This window comes from Labeo rohita, chromosome 16 (assembly GCF_022985175.1).
Source record: "Labeo rohita strain BAU-BD-2019 chromosome 16, IGBB_LRoh.1.0, whole genome shotgun sequence".
Lineage (NCBI taxonomy): Eukaryota > Metazoa > Chordata > Actinopteri > Cypriniformes > Cyprinidae > Labeo > Labeo rohita.
In genome coordinates, this window is record NC_066884.1 from 1,654,499 (window position 1) to 1,667,595 (window position 13,097).

At 24.0% G+C, this 13,097-nt stretch overlaps 1 protein-coding gene across 5 annotated transcripts in view; it reads right to left on the reverse strand.

Moving 5' to 3' along the window:
* kif13a (kinesin family member 13A) overlaps window positions 1–13,097 on the reverse strand; it is an 87,656-nt gene that overhangs the window by 41,381 nt on the left and 33,178 nt on the right. For all 5 annotated transcript variants that reach the window (XM_051131053.1, XM_051131052.1, XM_051131056.1 and 2 more), the window contains exons 4-6: window positions 9,478–9,538; window positions 3,567–3,659; window positions 1,691–1,871 (exon numbers count right to left, since the gene is read on the reverse strand). In XM_051131053.1, the coding sequence (XP_050987010.1) occupies window positions 1,691–1,871; window positions 3,567–3,659; window positions 9,478–9,538 (335 nt within the window). The remainder of the gene's footprint in view (window positions 1–1,690; window positions 1,872–3,566; window positions 3,660–9,477; window positions 9,539–13,097) is intronic.

A 13,097-nucleotide genomic window follows, 5' to 3' on the forward strand; every position in this document is an offset into this window, starting at 1 on the left:
ATGTAAAAATATAATTGATTTTAAAAGGACACATAATTAAAATATTTAAAACTAAATAACAAGATTAACATTTTTAAAGTCATTAAAATAGAAAATGAAATAATTTAATAATACTAATTAAATTAGATTATTCAGTTAAATTCATTATAATTATATGACAAATAGAAAACAAAATGAATTAAATGTATTTTAAATGTAAATTAATTCATGTCTTATATGACAAATAGAAAACAAAACTTTAAAAAATGTTTTAAATTAAACTTTTCTTAAAAGACATAAATTAAGACATGAATTAATTTACTAAAATTATAACTAAAATACATTTAAAAAATGAATATTTAAAAAAGAGAAAACAATTAAAAATGTAAATATTAAATATTTAAAAATTACAAAAAAATAGATTTGAAAATGTCAGGTATGAAATTCTATCAGATTAAACCATCATTTAAAAATCAGAAATTAAATAACAATTAAAATGTAACATTTCATTCATATAAAATGAAATAATAATAATAATTAAATTAGATTATTCATTTAAATTCATTATAATTATCAATTCTATTAATAAAAATAAAAAATGTAATTTATTGATTAAAAAAGGCAAAAAATAAAATATAGAAAAGAACAAAGTATAAAACAGTGACAAACAGAAAAAATAAACTTAATTAAATGTTTTTTTTTATTTAAAATATTTTTTAAATTAAACTTTTTAAAAGACACAAATTAAGACATGAATTAATTTACTAAAATTATAACTAAAATACATTTAAAAATGTACATTTAAAAAAAAGAGAAATTAAATTAAATTTATTAAAAATGTAAATATTAAAAATTTCAAAAATGCCAAAAATAGACTTGAAAATTTCAAGTATCAAATTCTATCAGATTAATCAAACATTTAAAAATTAGAAATTAAATAACAATTAAAACTTAACATTTAAAAGTCACAAAAACAGAAAATGAAATAATACTAATTAAATTAGATTATTCAATTTAACTCATTATAATTATCAATTCTATTATTAAAAATAAAAAATGCAATTTATTGATTAAAAAAAGGCAAAAAATAAAATATAGAAAATAACAAAGTATAAAATAGTGACAAATAGAAAAAAAACCTTAAAAAATGTTTCAATTAAACTAATTCAAGTATCAAATTCTATCAGATTAAACCATCATTTAAAAATTAGAAATTAAATAACAATTAAAACGTAACATTTAAAAGTCATAAAAATAGAAAATGAAATAATAATACTAATTAAATTTGATTATTCAGTTTAATTCATTATAACTATCAATTCTATGAATTAAATCAAGAAGATACATAGCACAAAAATAGAAAATCACTAAAAACTTGGTAAAAATTATAAATAAATAAATAAATAAAATATAAAATTTGAATGCCATAAAAACAGGAAGTGATGGAATTTAAGTTGAAAGCGGCGCCCCATCCGAGTGTGAAAGTGAAGCACGTGATAACGAGCGCAGTAAACTCTCACTAGGTGGTGCGGACGGGCTCTGTGTGTCTGATTTGAAAGGGCAGGAGAGGACGAGAGCGACAGATCAATGACTGCGGACTGTGAACCTTCACGCAGCCTACACATTCACCAAAACACACTGATACAGCAGATACTGACATAAAGGCTCATTTTGAGGCCTATCAAGTGCGTTTTGGTCCGAATCGGCTCACCCTTTGGGATCGAGCAGGTCTCGGACTTTCTCGTTGTAGATCTCCATGTAGGAAACCTCCACTTTGAAGGACTGCGTCTCGTTCTGGTCTCTGGAGACTCTCTCGAACAGCGAGCAGCAGAGTCTGGGGATCAGGCCCGGCTGATCTACGTTGCCCATCATGGAGAAGGATTTCCCAGAGCCTGTCAGAGCAGAACACGTAAAGCTCGTGTTAGAAGATCAAACGCCGGCCTGAGAACGAGGACAGGAAGGCAGGAGGAAACAGACAATACGGTGCGTCTACGGAGGAAGGACCGTGATTGAAAACACAGACGCTTCCTGTTCATGTATGGAGAAATATATCAGATTCTTTTTTTTGTTTATTTTTTTTTTTTGGTGATTTTCATATATAAAATAATTACAAAGTAATACAATAATTAAATAAATATTTTTATAAATATTATTATTATATATATATAATTATTATAAATATTTTTATATATATTTCTTAATAATTAATACATAAAACTGAAATAATAGTGAAATAATACTTTTTCATAATAATTAAAAAATAAAAATTAAAAGAAAGATTATTTATTTATTTTTTATTTGTGTTTTTAATTATTATTTAATAAAAAACTCAAAATGTCTATACACACATTTATACTTTAATCTTCATTTCTTTTTATATACAAATAATACAATAAAAAACATTTTTAAATAATAATTAAACTATAAATTTAAATAATATTAAAAAAATAAAAAATTTAAAGGAAAGATACATTAAAATATGAATTTTGTATTTATATTTTTTTGTATTTTTAATTATTATTAAGTAATACAAAATAACTCAAAATGCCTAGTTTCTTTTTGTCTTAAATGTTTAGACTAAAATTAGAAAAAAAAGTTTTCATTAAATACAAATAATTAATAAATAAAAATAAATGTTTAATTAATCTTTACTTCTCTTCATATAGAAATAATACAATAAAAATATTTTTTAATAATTAAACAATAAATTTAACATATGAAAAAGGAAAAACATGCTTGTTTTTTTATTTATAATTTTAGTTATTTAAATTTAATTATTAAGTAAGAAAAAATAACTCAAAATGTCTTTTTTCTTTTGTTTCTTGCTTTTTGTCTTAAATGTTTAGACTAAAATTAGAAAAAAAGTTTTTTTTAATACAAATAATTAATAAATAAAAAATAAATTAATACACATTTATATTTGAATTAATCTTCATTTCTCTTTATATACAAATAATACAATAAAAACATTTTTAAAAAAATAAATAATACAATAAAATAGTTTTTTAATAAATAAATAAAATTGAAATAATTAAACAATACATTTAAATAATAATTAAAAAACAAAAAATTATTTGTATTTTTTGTATCTTTTAACTTTATTTTAAATTATTATTTATGTAATAAAAAACAACTCAAAATATCTTTTTTCTTTTCAGTTTGTTGCTTTTTGTCTTAAATGTTTAGACTAAAATTTGAAAAAACGTTTTCTTTAAATACAAATAAGTAATAAATAAAAATAAATACAAACATTTATATTTCAATAAATCTTTTCATTTTTCTTTATATACAAATAATCAGTAAATAAAAATAAACAGATGTTTTTCCAAAGTGTTTTCCAAAGTGTTTTTATTAAGTGTTATAATTGTTTTTTTCTGTGAGATTCATGTCTACTGTAAATGAAGGTTAAAGAGAGGAAATCACTTGTTAATGTCTTGCAGGCTGATTTAGAGTAATTACCGGTGCTCTTTTGACAAAGAATGAGCATCTATTCAGTCAAACGGATGTCACCATCATCTAAAGCTCGGTCACAAAAGAGCAAATATGTGTGTGCTGAAAGCTCGAGGTGTGATTCATTGACAATCTACCTGTCTGTCCGTAAGCGAAGATGCAGGCGTTGTATCCTTGAAAGGCGTTTTCCAGTATTCCCTCCCCGAGGCACTTGAAGACGACCTCCTGACCTGCAGAACAAACACATGCAAACAAAATGCCACTTTGAATTCAAAAGCGGAACAAGTGTTATTTTAGTATTATTTATATGCTATTATTATTCTGTAATAATTATATATATATATATATATATATATATTAATTAAATGAATTAGTCTTTATTTTTATATTTTTAGAAATGCTGTTAATAAAAATTATTCGCAATTAATCGCATTTAATTGTATCCAAAATAACAGTTTTTGTTTACAATAAATGTGTGCATACTGTGTATATTATGTACACATAAATACACACACATGCATCATGTATGTATTTAAGAAAAATATGCTGTAAGTAGTAATAAAAAATAATAATAAAAAAAAATAAAAATTAATATTTTAAAAATAATGTAAAAACTAAAATCATATGAAAATAAATCAAAATGACTAAAACTTACACTAAAATCAAAATAAAATGACAAACTAAAATAATAATAAAAAATAAAAATAAATATTTTAAAAATATTTTAAAAACTAAAATAACATTATTATAAATCAAAATAATATTAAAACGTAAAAAGAAATAAAAAAACAAAAGCACATAAAAAAATTAAAATGACTAAAACTAAAATAATAAAAAAATAAATATTTTTAAAAATATTTTAAAAACTAAAATAACATTATTATAAATCAAAATAATATTAAAACGTAAAAAGAAATAAAAAAACAAAAGCACATAAAATCACTAAAACTTACACAAAAAATTAAAATGACTAAAACTAAAATAATAAAAAATAAATATTTTTAAAAATATTTTAAAAACTAAAATAACATTATTATAAATCAAAATAATATTAAAATGTAAAAAGAAATAAAAAAACAAAAGCACATAAAATCACTAAAACTTACACTAAAATAAAAATAAAATGACTAAAACTAAAATAATAAAAAATATATATTTAAAAATATTTAAAAAGCTAAAATAATAAAAATAAACAAATATAATTAATATAAATAAAAATAACAAAAACAAAATCACTATAACTTACACTAAAATAAAAATAAAATGACAAACTAAAATAATAATAAAAAATAAAAATAAATATTTTAAAAATATTTTAAAAACTAAAATAACATTATTATAAATCAAAATAATATTAAAACGTAAAAAGAAACAAAAAAACAAAAGCACATAAAATCACTAAAACTTACACTAAAATAAAAATAAAATTACTAAAACTAAAATAATAAAAAATAAATATTTTTAAAAATATTTTAAAAACTAAAACATTATAAATCAAAATAATATTAAAATGTAAAAAGAAATAAAAAACAAAAGCACATAAATCACTAAAACTTACACTAAAATAAAAATAAAATGACTAAAACTAAAACAATAAAAAATATATATTTAAAAATATTTAAAAAGCTAAAATAATATTAATATAAATCAATATAATTAATATAAATAAAAATAAAAACAAAATCACTATAACTTACACTAAAATAAAAACAGAAATTATAAATATATTTTAAAAAATATTTAAAAAACTAAAATAAATAAATAAATAAAAATAACAAAAACAAAATCACTATAACTTACACTAAAATAATTATAAATATGAAAAAACCTAATAAAAAAAACTATATCTAAATGATCATAAAAAAAATCACCCTGTCAAGTTATTTGTCAAATCTAATTTTGCTTTTACATTTGTAATTAATTATTTCATAATTTTGAATAATATTTTTTATTCATATTTAATCCAAAACTATTTTTACCAGCTTTAGTTAAGAATAAAAACACTGAGCAGAACAGAATACTCCACTCTGTTGTCTGTGACATTTCTAAGAAATGTTTCTCATTTCCTTGCTTTTCAAAGGAAATCCCTCCCAGAAAATCCTCTGAAATCAGCGTTTGACTGTGAGAATGTGTTCACGCTCTGCTTCTCCTGGTTTAGTGCTGACGGTGAATCGGGCAGCTGCGTGAACAGCTAAATAAAGCCGGAGCAGCGGTGCAGCTCATGCATTTAATGCACAAGAACAGAAACGCAGCAGTGAAACCCTTCAGACTGGAGATCTTTTGTTGACGGTCACAACTCATTAACCCAGTTTGGAACAAGTAATTGGCCAATAAGCAATTACTTTTTCCATTCACTTAATTTCAGAGAATTCATAAAGCTGAGAATAGTATACTGTGATGCATAAACATACTTCGATCTTAATTCAATTAAATTATCATTTTTTTTTTTTTTTTGGATTGGAATTTTTTTTTTTTTTTTTTTTTTTTCTTTGCAAGAAAAAAAAAGCTGTAAATTGCAAAAAATCAATATTTTAAAAATAATTTAAAAACTAAAATAATATGAATATAAATCAAAATGACTGAAACTTACACTAAAATAAAAATAAAATGTCAAACTAAAATAATAATAAAAATAAAAATAAATATTTTAAAAATATTTTAAAAATTAAAATAATATTAATATAAATCCAAATAATATTAAAATATGTAACAAAAAATAAAAATAAAAATAACAAATGCACATAAAATCACTAAAACTTACACTTAAAATGACTAAAACTAAAATAATAATAAAAAATAAAAATAAATATTTTAAAAAATATTTTAGAAACTAAAATAACATTATTATAAATCAAAATAATATTAAAACGTAAAAAAAAATAAATAACAAAAGCACATAAAATCACTAAAACTTACACTAAAATAAAAAATAAAATGACAAACTAAAATAATAAAAAATATATTTTTCAAAATATTTTAAAAGGTAAAATAATATTAATATAAATCAAAATTATATTAAAATATGTAACAAAAAATAAAAATAACAAAGCACATAAAATCACTAAAATGTACACTAAAATAAAATGACTAAAATATTAATAAAAAATAAAAATAAATATTTTTAAAAATTGCATATTTATAATATATAATGCATCAAGTTAATTTGGTTTCATTAGCATTAAAAAAGTGGAGTGAAAAAAATGTGGAGCTTCCCAAAAATTTTTAATGAGTTTCTCCACTACTGTTAAGGCTTGTATAAACTTATAACTGCACATGATCCTTCCTTAAAGACTTTAATTGCCACTCCGTCTACATGAGTCAATATAAGACTCATAAAAACAACTTTACATCCGCTAGACTGGATGAATGACAGATGAAAGAAGAGCTGCACAAACGGTCCATGTAAGAACATGTTCACTAGTCAAACATTTGTCAGAACAGTGTTATTCTGGCAGACTCAAACACAGAACAGGAAAAAAACAAAAAACAGACTGGTCTAGAAAAAGTGTACTGCTTTATAAAAATACATACAGAAATCACAAAAACCGTTTAAAAAAAACACCAGCTACTTCAGTGGTTGGTGCTAATAATGTGTTTATCCAGATGATATGACTATTTGGCAAAATTTGCATTAAATCTTAAAAACTTTTTTTTTTTTTTTTTAGTTTTTTTGTTGTTAAAATTATTATTGTCGTTAATATTTTAATTAGCTTTTAATTTTAGTTTTTATTTAGTTTAAGTTTTAGTAATTTTATGTGATTTTGTTATTGTTTTTATTTTTAAATATTTTTATTTGAGATTTAGTTCTAGTAGTTTGTTATTTTCATGTGTTTTTTAAATATTTCTACATAGATTTAATTTATTTTTGTTTCAGTTTTAGCAATTTTATGTGCTTTTATTTTTGGTCATTTTTAAATAATATTTCTATTTGGCTTTAACTGATTTTTTTTAGGTTTGTTTTGTTTTAATATTTATAAACTATGGAAGTATATTTTTATTTTTTTATATTTTTACTTTTCATTTTATTTTTAATTTTAGTAATTTTATGTGTTATTTATTTATTTGTACAAAAAAATCTATTTAGCTTTAATTTATTTTTATTTGAGGTTTAGTTCTAGTAGTGATGTGATGTGAGTTTATTTTCATTAGTTTTTTTTCATCTATTTTTATTCAGTTTTAGTAATTTTATGTGCTTTTATTTTCATTCATTTTTTAAAAAAAATTCTATTTGGCTTTGAACTGATTTTTATTTCAGATTTAGTTTTAGTAATTTGTTATGTGCTTTTGTTATTTTCCTTTTTTTTGAGGTTTGTTTTGTTTTAATATTTATAAACTATGGAAGTATTTATTAATATTTTTAATTAGATTTTTAAGTTTTTTATATTTTTACTTTTCATTTTCATTTTTATTTCAGTAATTTTAGGTGTTATTTATTTGCAATTCAGTTTTAGTAATTTTATGTGCTTTTATTTCTATTAGTTTTTAAAAAATATTTCTATTTGACTTTGAACTGATTTTTATTTCAGATTTAGTTTTTTGTTGTTTGAGGTTTGTTTAGTTTTAATATTTATAAAAGATGGACGTATTTACTAATATTTTAATTAGCTTTTAATTTGAGTTTTTATTTAGTTTAAGTTTTAGTAATTTTATGTGATTTTCCTATTGTTTTTATTTTTAAATATTTTTATTTAGCTTTAATTTATTTTTATTTGAGATTTAGTTTTAGTAGTTCGTTATTTTCATTTGTTTTTTAAATATTTATACTTGGATTTCATAAATTTTTATTTCAGTTTTAGTAATTTTATGTGCTTTTACTTTTGGTAATTTTTTAATAATATTTCTATTTGGCATTAACTGATTTTTATTTCAGATTTAGTTTTAGTAATTTGTTATGTGCATTTGTTATTTTACTTTTTTTTTTAAGTTTGTTTTGTTTTAATATTTATAAACAATGGAAGTATGTATTACTATTTTTAATTAGCTTTTTAATGTTTTATCTGTAGTTTTCATTTTAAATTTATTTTAAGTTTTAGTAATTTTAAGTCATTTTTTAAAATTTATTTATAAATATTTCTGTTTAGCTTTAATTTATTTTTATATGGGATTTCGTTCTAGTAGTTTTGTTATGTGAGTCTATTTTCATTAATTTTTTATTAATTACTAATTAAATTTCATTTTATTTTAGTTTTAGTAATTTTATGTTTTTTATTTCAGATTTAGTTTTAGTCATAATGTACTTTTGTTATTTTCATTATTATTATTATTATTTTTTACAAATATTTATATTTAACTTGAATGTATTTTTATTCAAGTTTTGGTACTTGTTTTTATGTTATTTATATTACTTGTTTTATATTTCTATGTAGCTTTTTTGTTGTTCTTGTTGTTTTTAATTTTTTGCTATTTTTATTTATTTATTTTACTTCAGCTTTAATTTATTTTTGCTTGTTTTAATAATTTTGGTATATCATACTAAATATGTACACTTATTTTATTTCAGTCAGTTAAAACAAAACTTCAAAGCAACAACTTGAAGTTTTTCACCTAATATTACTATTAATATTGTAAGAAAAAATATTTAATGACTGGAAAAACATTTTTTAAGGTGTAATAAGATTTAATAATAACATTAATATAATAATAATAATATTATTATTATTCTTCTTATTATTATATTTATTCTAGGTTTTTTTTAGTTCAAGTTTGAGTAATTTTGTTATGTGCGTATATTTTATTTATTTATTGTTTATATTGACATAATTTCTAGTTTTGTGTGCAGTATGCATCAGATGGTGAGTGAATGTTGTCTCGGACTTTAGTCTACCACAGTAAACCAGCAAAACCAGTACTAAGCCTAAACTAGTCTGGACCAGCATGGGAAATCTGTTGGATCTTTTCTCAGATCCCACCCTTGGGAACGGCTCATTCGTGTGTCCGTGTCATTTCCAGGTTTTCCACATCATAATAGCAAATATAATCCATAATTATCAGTCAGGTGTGAGCGTGTCCGGCGCAGTGAGAGTGTGAACGTGTTGAAGTGTGACTCACCGGCGTACTTCGGGACATTGGACTCATCCATGGACCAGAAGCAGTGGTCGAAGGCGAACACCTGCAGACACACACACACACACACACACACACACACACACACGCACACGCATGTTAGGACACGTCATTGAGCCTCACACGGACAAAAGACGACTTCAAGTGTTTAACAGCAGACACACACACAACATGATGCCGCTTGTTCTGAAAACTATGAGAAACAGCAGCTCTCACTAACTCAACATCAGCCACAACAAGCTCATGTGATAACTAGATAAAGAAAGTTCGTCAAGACAAACTTTAAGTTGGCTTGAGAAAGCCAGACCAGAAAGTTTGAAAAGTTTTTAAATGTTTTAAGTTTGACTGTTTTCAGTTTAAAATAGTTTGAAGTTTAAAATAGTTTTGAAAGGTTAAAGTTTGAACGCAGTCTGTCAGACAGATACACAGATAATTAACATGTTGTTAGTATGATTATTAACTTACTAGCATGTTGCTAACATGATTAGCAAGTTGTTACCATGTTGCAAGCATGTTTCTTGCACGATTAAGAAGTTGTTGCTAGCATGTTTCTAACATGATTAGCATGTTAATAGCAGGTTGCTAGCATGATTAGCAACTTATTAACATGATGTTAGCGTGTTCTAGCATGACTAGCAACTTACTAGCATGATTCTAGCATGATTAACATATTTATAGCATGTTGCTAGCATGATTAGCAAGTTATTAATGTGTTGCTAACATGTTTCTAGCATAATTAACATGTCACTAGCATGATTCTAGCACAATGCTAGCATGTTTTTAGCATGATTAAGTTACTAGCAGGTTGTTAACATGTTTCTAGCATGATTAACAAGTTGTTACCGTGTTGCTACCATGATTAGCAAATTGCTAACATGTTTTAAGCATGATTACCAGGTTGTTAACATATTTCTAGCATTATTAAGAAGTTGTTGCTGGCTTGTTTCTAACATGATTAGCATGTTTCTAGCATGATTAGCAAGTTGTTACCGTGTTTCTAGCATGATTAGCAGGTTGTTAGCATGTTTCTAGCATGATTAGCAAGTTAGTAACATGTTGTTAACATGTTTCTAGCATGATTAACATGTTACTAGCATGATTCTAGAACGATTAGCCAGTTACTAGCATGATTCTAACATGATTAGCATTTTAATAGCATGATTAGCAAATGACTACCATGATTCTAGCATGATTAACATGTGAATAGCATGATGTTAGCATAATTAGCAAGTTACTAGCATGTTTTTAGCATGAGTAGCAGGTTGTTAGTTGTTAACATGTTTCTAGCATGTTAATAGCATGATTAACAACTTATTAACATGGCGTTAACACGTTTCTAGCATGATTAGCAAGTTGTTACCGTGTTGCTAGCATGATTAGCAAGTTGCTAACATGTTTTTAACATGATTAGCAGGTTGTTAGCATGTTTCTAGCATGATTAGCAAGTTGTTACTGTGTTGCTAGCATGATTAGCAAGGTCCTAGCATGTTTTTAACATGATTAACAGGTTGTTAGCATGTTTCTAACATGATTAGCAGATTGTTAGCATGTTTCTACCATGATTAGCAAGTTATTAACATGTCACAAGCATTATTAGCATGTTACTAGCATAATTAGCATGATTTAGCACAATTAGCAAATTTCTAGCATGTTTTGAGCATGATTAAGTTACTAACATGAATCTAACCTGATTAGCATGTTAACAGCATGTTGCTAGCATGATTAGCAACTTATTAACATGATGTTAGCATGTTTCTAGCATGATTAGCAAATGACTAGCATGATTATAGCATGATTGACATGTTACTCGCATGGTCCTAGCACAATTAGCAATTTACTAGCATTAATCTAGCATGATTAACATGTTAATAGCATGTTACTAGCATGATTGACAAGTTATTAACATGTTGCTAACATGTTTCTAGCATGATTAGCATGTCACTAGCATGTTGCTAGCATGATTAGCAAGTTACTATTAATCATGAATCATTATTTCATTATCTATAAAATTCCCATCCACTGTTTGATCACTAAATATCCTACGTCACTCAGAAATACACCATATTAAAGAAACAAATAGGGTGCAAAATGCATTTCAAATAGACTTTGACTGTATATTCATTCCTGAAGCTCAAACAGCAGAATATAGCGCCGGCAACACCAACATCATGGGTTCGATTCCCAAGGAATGCATGAACATTAAAACAGCTGCCAAATGCATGAATATGAACATATGGTTTATTCAAGACAGAATAAGATTAAACAAAGAGCAAATGTTTGCTAACGTCTCCTGCGTCTCAGATGTTTCTGTGAAAACCCTCACACGTCTCCTTCAGAGATTCACAAGAGATTCCAACTCTTTCTCAGCCTGTACTTTGTACCAAAGCTTAAAATGAAAAGGAACCCGTGAGCTGTAAAAGAGCAGCATGTGAGCGATGCGATGCCGTTTCTCCTGAGAGATTCTTACGCCGCTTGTGTACAGCGACGGTCTTTGTGAGACGCTGTTAATTAGATACATAAATCTGGAGACGGAGGCATGAATTCTTGCTTTGGTGACCCGTGTTTCCAGAGAGACGGACCGGCGGATCCGTACGGGACACGGGCCTCCCTCATCTCACATCCCAGACAATGCACAACTGTTAATGCGTAAGAAATGTTCGTCTAGTGTTGCAATGAAATATCTAAACGCTATTAAAACAAGATGAATTTCCGTGAGAATCAGTGATGCATAACATATTAAGACTCAGATGTGTTTTATAGTCTCAGACTGTGTGTCTTCTTCCAAAATCAGCAAAATCTTCCTGTGAATTATTAAGAGAATCAGAAAAAGATCTGGCGCCCCTTCTTTTATTGATTATTTTGATCATTCTACGTAATGCCCTATTATTCACTGAATTTCTCTCTATTAAACCCTAAATAAATGTCAAACCAGTGTTTCATATATATAATATTTTTTAATTAATTAGTTTACTTATTAAGTCTTATTTTTACATTTTTAGTTTTCATTTTAGCCTAAGTTTTAGTCATTTTTAGTCCTTTTCTAATTAGTTTATTTTTATTATTTTATTTCAAATTTTATTAATTTTGTTGTTAAATAAATGCCAAATCAGTGTTTTTAAATTATTATTATTATTAATATTTTTTAGTAATTAATTTAATTTTCAGTTTTATTTTTTACATTTTCAGTTTTCATTTTAGCTTGTTTTAGTAATTTTTAGTAACTTTCTAATTTGTTTATTTTTATTATTTTATTTCAAGTTTTATTAATATTGTTGTTAAATAAATGGCAAACCAGTGTTTTTTTAAATTATTATTATTATTATTATTAATTTTAAATTAATTAATTTGATTTTAAAGTTTTAATTTTTACATATTCAGTTTTCATTTAGCTTAAGTTTTAGTCATTTTTAGTCCTTGTCTAATTAGTTAATTTAGTACTTGTCTAATTAGTTGCCAAACCAGTGTTTTTTTTTTTAATTATTATTATCATTATTATTATTAATTGTTAATGAATTTGTTTAATTTTAATGTTTTATTTTTTACATTTTCAGTTTTCATTTAGCTTAAGTTTTAGTCATTTTTAGTAATTTTCTAATTAGTTTATT